At 47.8% G+C, this 9086-nt stretch overlaps 1 protein-coding gene across 15 annotated transcripts in view; it reads left to right on the top strand.

The window, feature by feature from the left end:
• ZMYND8 (zinc finger, MYND-type containing 8) overlaps positions 1–7935 on the top strand; it is a 133733-nt gene extending 125798 nt beyond the window's left edge. For 7 of the 15 annotated variants that reach the window (XM_006881615.1, XM_006881612.1, XM_006881616.1 and 4 more), the window contains 2 exons: positions 178–244; positions 7740–7879. In XM_006881615.1, coding sequence (XP_006881677.1) covers positions 178–244; positions 7740–7879 — 207 coding nt within the window. Of the gene's footprint in view, positions 1–177; positions 245–5748; positions 5833–7739 lie in introns of all 15 variants that reach the window. The other 8 variants (XM_006881610.1, XM_006881608.1, XM_006881613.1 and 5 more) reach the window with 2 other exon arrangements.
• The last annotated feature ends 1151 nt before the right edge of the window (positions 7936–9086 follow it).

Here is a 9086-nt window from a genome sequence, read left to right as displayed (position 1 = left end):
ACCCCACCTGGCATGCCCACCCGACCTGATATGCGCCTCACCCTATCTGACATGCCCACTCTCACCCCCGTGCCAGGCAGGGGCAGTGATGAGTACTCCATGGCCCCAAGGCTGCTGCTTAGGATGTACGTTGACCCCCCATCTTGAGTCTCTATCTTCCTCTTTTTGTATTTCTAGACCCTCGACCTGACTGGCTCCAGAGAGACTCCCTCCTCCATTCTGTTAGGCTCCAACCAAGGATCTGGTACGTTGCCCCGTGGTGAGAAATGACACATTGATGTTGCTCATGGGCGCAAGGGAAGCCATGTTGCCAGGGAGTACACTTGGGTCCAAGTGACCGTGCACATTTGAGATGGGGCCCTGATAGTACAGTGGCTGAGCACGTAACTCCTGACAGAAAGGTTGGCAGTTTCAACCCACCAGCACTCTTTGAGAGAAAGGCCTGGAGATTGGCTCTTGAAAACTCTACAGAGCGCTGTTTCCTGCCTTTTGCACGGCCTGTGACTAGGAATCAGCTTGGCAGCAGTAGGTGGTCTGGCCCCTTTAAGGATCTTTACAGGTGCCTTGGGCAGTTGCATGAGGGCTGTTGCAGTTACTGGGTCCATATAAAATTTCACGCACACAGAGGATTATTTTGCTGACCTGGATTGGGGTGGTGGAGGCTCCCTGGCCTGGAAGTTTTGTGCTTTCAGGCAATGACCAGTCAGGGTCAATCTGTCGAGAAGGGTTTTTAAGGTCCCAGCCCTCCATCACTCGAGTTTTTTGAGAAATAAATTTTTAGGTGGGCAGAGAACAGCCTGGTCAGTGGTTTTAGGGCATTTTCTGAGGTTTATGCTGACTTTTAAGTCATCTTGAAAGTACCTCATTGCTCTTGTGTCAGAACCTACTGATAGCTGACCCTCCAAGGAGTTTTCAGAGGCTGTAAATCTCAGGGGAGTTGATTGGTGGAAGAGTTGTGGGTGGGTTCACACTGATTGGGTTAGCATGTGGCTCCCATCGGAGAACACTGCTGAGAAGTCCACATTAATTCAAGATTCTAGCTGCCACCTCACCTCGAGCATCTTTTTCTCTGCCAGATAGCCAATCAGTTAATGCCTATGTATTGAGCGGTTTCCGTTGTTAACTTGACTGGGGAAGGGTTTTTTAACAGGAGGTGGGATTCAGTGGGGAGGGGCATGCACTGATTTTAAAGAGACTAGAAATTTAATATTACATTCCATTGAACCCCTATTGAGAGCCTTCTCACTACCCTTTCTGTTCCCTGATTACATAAGCAGCTGATTCTTGTCCAGAATCTTTTTTTAACCTGTGTCAGAGGAGCCTTCAGCAGGCATAGAGCTTAGGTAGAATTTAATAATACCATTTGGTCTTCATTCTTTTTATTTTGTAGTTACCACTTATTTATGGCTGGTATCTTTGTTCTTCCATTTCTTGGTGATGATGTGATCACTGTTTTTAGTCATTGAAGTCTTAGAGTGAGTTAAGAAAACTGAAAACAGCTTTTGAATGAAGTACTCTGAAGTATGCAAAAGTTTTAAAAAAAAACCCCAAACACCAAAACACCCAAACAACAATCTGAAACTTTGGTTAGGTGGGATCCTGTCACAGAAAGAAAGCTCAGAACTTTTCCACTCACATGAGTGATAGAAAAGTAAGGCCTACTTCAGTCTGTCCCAGGCTTAAAAACCTGGGAGACCTGGAAAAGCGAACAAGGCTGTACTGGCGAGTTCTAGCTCTGACAGGCTTCACGGAAGTCAGATGTGGGAGGCATGTGGATAGGTCAGAAGTTGGGACGGTCACGTGAAAAAGGAGTAGGGATGCACTCAGGCAGGAGGGTGATGGTGAAGTTTTGCAGCTGCGAGGTTTTGCAGTCCACTTGGAGTTTGGCGAGATAGAGCACTCCAACGGTGTGTCACATTGGTCAGAGGAAGGAGGGCGGTTAGCCAGCCATCAGAAACAGAGGTTGGTGGTGTAAACCCACCAGTGGGTCGATGGGAAGAGAGAACGGACAGTCTCTTCTTTCCGATCACAGCCTAGGAAGCCTTATGGGAGGGGTTGCTAAGAATGGGAGTTAGAGGGAGCTCTGGTGGCCTAATGGCAAGAAGCTGGACTGTAATCCCAGAGGGAAGTGGTTTGAATCCACCAGATGCTTTGCTGGAGAAGGAGGGGCAGTCTCCTCCTGTACCAGTCAGATCCGATTTGACAGTACACACACACAAAAATAATTTTTTTTTAAAAGAATGACAGTCAGCTTAGAACCACCCACACCACTGGGAGTAATTGGGAGATGCAGCATACACCGTTCTGGGGTGAATGAGGTGGAATCCGCCAGCAGGATATTTGTGCAACTTGCCGTAAGAATGTTTTAAGCTCTGCAGGCCTCAGCTCTGCCTTATAGCACAGAAGTAGCTGCCTTTAATATGTCAATGTTGGGTGTGGCTGTGTTCTGATAAAGCTTTATTTATAACATCTGCAGTGGACTTGATTTACCCGGTGGGCCATAGTCTTGAAGGACCTCCTTGCTTTCTTAGGTACTGCTGTAGTACTGACTGAAAAAAACCCAAACCAGCCCATTTCTTCCAGTTTTTCCAGCAGTGGGCCCACGGCCTCTGTGATGATGTTTTTTTCTGGCTGGCCTCTTCCCGAGCCTCCCACTTAAGTCGTGGACATGTCCTTAACGTAGTTCTGGGTCCATTGCTTTCTTTACTCAAAAAACTTAGAGAAGAGCTTTGCGACATGATTGTTCTGTGATTCTCACCGTGGACTTGTCAGCGAGACAGAATGTTGGAATGTTGCAGTCTAACAACACTTAGAATGAAAAATGCGGCTGTTTGCAGATCCCCCCCCGCCCCGTTTTCTCACCAGTGCGGTTTGTGCTAATGATTTTGTCAAAACTCATTTTCATACCTTTTTTCATTGATCGTATGTCACTTAACTTCTGCTAGCTTTTGACAATGTAGATGAAATAGAGAAGGGCTTTGGAAACACTCCTGTTTCCGAGTTATTTATAAGCCGTTGGCGAAGATCACAGTCTAGTTGGAAAGTAGAACTGTTGTTTTATGGGGAAATGACCCTCCTTTTTGTATGGACCTTTTTTCTTTCAGATTTTAATATTTTCATTAAAGTCATGCATGCATATAGTTAATTTTAAAAGCTGTACTGAAAGCAAAATAATTCCCATGCCTGGTGTCTTTTAATTTCTAATGTTCTCTTTTTTCTTCTTTTTTTAAATGCTTTTATTTTAATTGAGATTTTAATGAAAGTTTATCGAAAACTTGGATTTCCATTCATTCATTCATTGTTGCACATTTTCCTCCCTACCCACCCGGTCTGTCTTCTTTCATAATGATGTATTTATTATTTACCTCTGTTTCTGGATACATCTGTTTTCTTGATGTTGTTTATTGAGGCGATGACCTCTCCTATCCCACACTGCTCAGGTCACTGTTTGAAGTATTGTGTCAAGTCTCTGGATGGATGGTGCATATGATTTAACAGCCTTAGCTGCTAATTGAAAATTTTGAGAAACACCTTGGAAGAAAGGCCTGGCAATCTACATCAGAAAGATCAACTCTTGGAAACCTCAACCCAAGTTGGGGCTGACCTGATGGAAACTGGTTGTTGTCGGTTATTGTGGTCACTTAAATGGGCTCTGGGTCAAGCAGCGGGTTACATGTTTGGCAGCTAACCTAACAGGTTGTTGGTTCAGATCCATGAGCCCCTCTTCAGGAGAAGGATAGACAAGCCTCTCCTGTAGAGATTTTCAGCCTCAGGAACTCGAGAAGGGTTACTGTGAAATTGGAATTGACTCAGTGGGAGTGGGTTGGTTAGGGTCAGAAAGGCTCTTAACTCTTTAGTTCTAACTGTGTCAACTGGAGTATCTCTTGGCCTCTCCTTGGTAACCCATCTCTTCCCTCCCTCTCCTGCCGCTGTCAGATCCAGATTGTCTTGTCATCTCGGCTCTTTACTGTCCTATCCTCAAGTTTGAGAAAAACATATGCCGTCTGCTTTGTAACTGCCCCTGACTCTCCCTGCTGCCGTCGGTTGACCGACTCTGGAAGTTCAACAGCAGAAGCCCTTGCTGACGATGACCGTCTGTTGGTGGCAGGGTCACATAGGGCCATTACAGCCCTGTTTCCATACAGCCTGGCTCTCCCTGGCCTTTATGTACCCGCTTTGTCCTGTCTTCAGCCATCTCCCTGCCGCGCTCACTCACCAGGGCAACTATCTTCTTGAGGTTTATCTCATACTGTTTTGTTTTTGACTCTTCACATTTCCACGGGAATGTGCTGCTGTTGTAGATGAGGGTTTAGCTTCTGACGCCTCGTGGAGCAGCTTCCTCCGCCCACGCGTCCTTTCCGCCCCCTCTTCACAGGCACCTGGCAGCAGATCGCTTATTACAGTCTCTGAATGTGCTGGGTCTTTTTTGGGTGTTCTCATATTCTGTCTCCTGTGTGGTTTTTATCTCCTCTGGATTTCCTGATTTATTTTACTCTCTTGGTTGAGCTAGTGGTTCTGAGAATTCTGCTTCTGCAGTCCTGAAAATATGTGCTTTACACTGTGCTGGTTGTCTGCGACCTCCTGAGGCACCTCTCCTGCCTGCAGTGCCCTGCGGTATTTGTGGTCCTGTTGATGGGTTTGTTCCTTTTGGGTTTTTTTTTTTTAAAGATTTTACATGAACTTTAAAAATCCCTTTCAGTATGAAAACTTTACAACTTCTAAGGCAGTCTGTAAACCAAGACTTTTAAAAAATTATTATTAATTTTAATGAAAATTTACAGAGACTTTGGATTTCCATTGTTGCACTTTTCTCCCCTCCTAATCCCTCCCCCCTAGTACACTACTCTCTTGGAAAAGTGAAAGAAAAATTCTTTCATTGTTTTATAATCCAGATCCACTCCACTATGCAGCCTTCGCTCTGGACTCCTGTCATGACAATAATACCTAATCACATTTCCCTTTTAAACAGTTTTTTCCCTTATCTCTTTCAATGCAGTATACATTATTGAACCCATCTTTCTCAGTATCCCCCCAACCCCAAGATCAGTCCTGTTTTACAGCAGTGGCACCATGCAGTATTTGTCCTTTTGTGACTGAGATATTTCACTCAGCATAATGTCCTCCAGGGTCTCCCATTTTGAATAATATTGCATGAGTTCCTTGTTTTTCAATGCAGCGTAGTATTCCATTGTGTGGATATACCACAGCTTCTCTATCCATTCGTTTGAGTTTGGTTTTTTTTTTTTTTTTTTTGAGTTTGTTTTTTTTTTAAAGTCACCCTTGTCTCATGAATGTATCGAGTTGGAGAATGTCCTTAGCAGCAACAGCAGCTTGTCAAGGGTGCAGTGGTTATACACACAATTGTTTCACAGGAGGAAGATTTCTGCCTTGGAAACCGAGTCCAACAGTCAAACCCAAATTCCATGCTGTTGAGTTGATTCTCGCTCACAGCCAACCTCCACTGGGTTTCAGGGCCTCGTAGGGGGAAGAGAATGCCCATGGTTCTCTTGAGAGCAGCTGGTGGATTCGAACCCCCGGAGAGCCTTGTGGTTAGCAGTGTTAACACACTACAGACGACCTGGAGTTTGCTTGGACGCCCCACAGGGCAGCTCCAGTCCGTCCTGTAGGGCCGCCTGTGGATCAGAGTAGACGACACCGGCCGTGGGTTTGGAAAGCAGTGAGCACGTGGGGTTGCGTGGACCGTGAGCTTTGACCACAGACTCTGAGGCTCCTGTGCTGTCTCTGCAGTTAGCGACAGGTGTGACAAGCAGCCCGCCTGTGCCCCAACCACCACAGACCACCAGCCGCACCCCAACTACCCAGCCCAGAAGTGTAAGTACGACCCTGTGTCACAGAGGCTGTCAGGGACTTTTCCCTGGCATGCAGAGGACTGTGTGTCTGTGCCTCTTTGTGTCTGTGTGTGTGTGTGTCTCTGTGAGCGCCCACGCTTCTCTGTGTCTCTCTCCTGTTCTCTGGAGTGCTGGATCTTGATTTGTCTCTTCCCATTGTGCCTCTGGTGGCCCCTGCAAACTACAGCAGGAGAAGAGCGTGCAGTTGGGTTTTTGGTGGGCAGTCAGCCTAGTTTCTTCCCTGAGGCGTCCGAGGTTAGCCCCAGATTCTGCAGTTACTGGGCATGCTCACCTGCCCTGCCTCCTGTCTATGCATTCAGTGAGGGCTGCAAGTCACCTCTGGTCATTAGACTGTGATGTAAGTGAGCTAGGCACCTCCCTGCCTCCATCCAGGCTGGTGACCCAGCCGGGCTCTGCCTTCACCGGAGCTGGACAGACTGATGTGGCTTGATTGCACCGTTACTGGATATTCTCAGCATGGTAATAACCAGCTGAACTGCTTTCCAGAAACTTTCCCCAAGAACTCCAGGTCTAGGCATCACGAACGGGTGAGTGTACGGAGGAGAGAGGGGTTCAGAGTTGTGGACTCAGTATGGCCTGCAAGGAGTGTTTCTCAGTCCTCACCCCCAGCCCTGCCTACCCAAGTTCTGCTTCCACTTTGCTCATTGTTGCAAGTGACCAAAAAGAGTCTCTCCTGAGTGAATGCTTGCCTTTAGTTGTGTTTACGGCTCTCTCCACCACTTGTTTTCCAGAGGAGCCCGTGACTAAACAGACCTTTGGACCAGGTGATAAATACAATCTCCACAGCTCTCACCTGGTCCCGGGCTCACACAGCCTGAGCTTTCCCTGAGTTTGTTACGGGATCTCTTGCAGCCAGATGTCGTCACTCTACCTGACGAAATGTTAAAACCATTTATGTTTCTCCTAACTTCTCTGTGGTCTCGTTGGGTAAGGAGTTGTGGCGCCAGCCCGCAGACAGGTGCATGGCGTGAAAAATGGCTAATCTCCTCCGATGCAATTTACCGCCTCTGAAAACTCACCGGAGAGTCAGCTGGGAGTTGATTCTGACTTGACATCACATTAAAACAATTTATCTGAGGCTGTGAGTTGGAACCGACTTGATGCAGGTGTGTGGAATATTTCAGTAGTTTGTTTGGACGTGGTCAGCGAACTCTCACTGGATTTTCATGGTTTACTGGTGGGTCTCTTCAGAGGCAGCCTGTGGGCTCTTCAGTCGCTGATGTGCTTTTTCACACACACCTCACTGACGCTCCTTCGACATCCTTCTTACTTCACAAGCATTTCGTCCCTTTAGTCTCTGAAGCCTCTCGAACTTCCTTTACTTCTGTGATTTCAGGCTTCCTCTCACCTTCACGTCTACGATTTGTGCTCCCGATGAGTCACACTCTGTCGACGTTCCTTTCTGTTTTGTGACTCCCTCCCTTGAGTAGATAAGTAGGATTTGGTCAAAAGTCCATTTTATGAGTTGCTAATAAATTAACCCAGGAAACTGCATGGACTGGGAAGAGGTAAACGGAATGCTGAATTGTGGCGCTTTTCTCCAGTGGCCGTAGTTGAACACAGAAAAGCCTGGCAAGATACAGGCTCAACGCCCTGCTCACGAAAGGCCTTCCTGGGAACCCTGTTCGCTTTCTCACTTGCTATTCTTTGTGAACAAGATGTTTTACTGATTTTCAATTCGGGCCATTTGTTCTGGCCTCTGTGTGCTCCCCACACGTCTGCCCCAGGGCAGTTACGGTGACAGGTAATATTTTACCATCTGTGTTGTTTGGAGCCTTGGGGAAGTTTTCCACCGAGTGGAGGGTGGCTTGCGTCCTGGCGGGGCTGGGCAGGAAGGCTAACAGTCCCCCCTTTGTTTTTCCTTCTCAGACCACTCGCGGAGTAGTAAGTCGGGCTGCTGGAGCAGCAGCGAGGAGAAGCGGGGGTCAGCGCGCTCCGAGCACAGCGCCAGCACCAGCACCAAGAGTCTCCTCCCCAAAGAGTCTCGGCTGGACACCTTCTGGGACTAGGGGCGAATCGTGTCACACCACCCACACCCGCTCAGATTAAACCAACCAGAGCCCAGCAGGAGACAGAGATGCAGTGCGAGCCGTGAGACCCCCCCCTTCAGACTTGAGAATTCCAAGTGCTGAGACTCTGCCTCGCCTGCTGGCCCCAGGGCGCGGGGGGGTGGGCACCCACACTACATCGTGTCCAGCATTGGCGTCCACTACCGGCCCCACACGCCGCCTCCACTTCACGTGTAAATACTGTGCACTGTGGACGCCCCTGGACCGAGAGGACCTTCCCCTTTTTATATTTGTATCCACTCTAACTTATAAAAAGAAAAACAAAAAAAAGTACCAGGACAAAATCCAACAACAGATAGATGCTTTGGTGTTGGAGAAGCGATGATCAGTTTGTCCGTCACCCCGTACATGGAATGCTGGTGGGCTGGGGGTGTGCGGGGGCCTTGCTGTGGTCCCCAGCTCGTCTTCCCCGGAGGCCCATGACACTGGGATCAGGCAGGTCGGCGGCACAGGACCGTGTTATCACAGGCGAGTCAGACCCGGCCCTGGGCCCCCTGTCAAACCCTGCGTCACCATGTCAGAGAGCACGCGTTCTCCAGACCAGAGGGACATGTGGAGAAGTTGGTTCCTTTTGTGTGATTTAAACACTGACTTGACTCCTAAAGGGAAAAAGAAAAATCCTTGTTTACAACAGAGACACACAGGGACAAGCCCCGTTCAGCTCAACTGCAGAGAAGCAGCTAGCAAGGGTCCAGAATAAGCTCAGAAACAAAGCGGAATCTGGCTTGTCTTTCTAGAACCCTTTCAGTCCACTTACCCTTCACCGGAGCTGCAAAGCTTCGCAGAAGCCAGAGTCCGCAGGCAAGGTGCGCACAGAGGGCATTTGAGTCCAGGATGAAGCATGTATGTATTATTTATATGATGGAATTTTACGTTTTTAATGTAAGCATGATATCCAGGCAGTATGAGAGTGAGCGAGCCCCCCACCATGCTGTCGGTGACACTACGTATGTGTAGTCCCACGTTGTATGTTGTGTAAAACGGAAACCATGGAACAAAAGCGAGAAGATGATGTATGTATATGAGAACATTGTACGATATCACTCCAGTACATTTTTGGTGTACATTTTAGTCTCGTTTACTTTCTCTTCATTGTTGATAAGAGGATGAGGACTGTACAGTTTCCAGCTAGTTACCCATATTAGAG

Source organism: Elephantulus edwardii, unplaced genomic scaffold, assembly GCF_000299155.1.
Source record: "Elephantulus edwardii isolate Elephantulus edwardi_28Jun2011 unplaced genomic scaffold, EleEdw1.0 scaffold00015, whole genome shotgun sequence".
Lineage (NCBI taxonomy): Eukaryota > Metazoa > Chordata > Mammalia > Macroscelidea > Macroscelididae > Elephantulus > Elephantulus edwardii.
The sequence above is the reverse complement of the archived record's forward strand: the minus strand, read 5'-3'. Positions and strand labels throughout refer to the sequence as shown.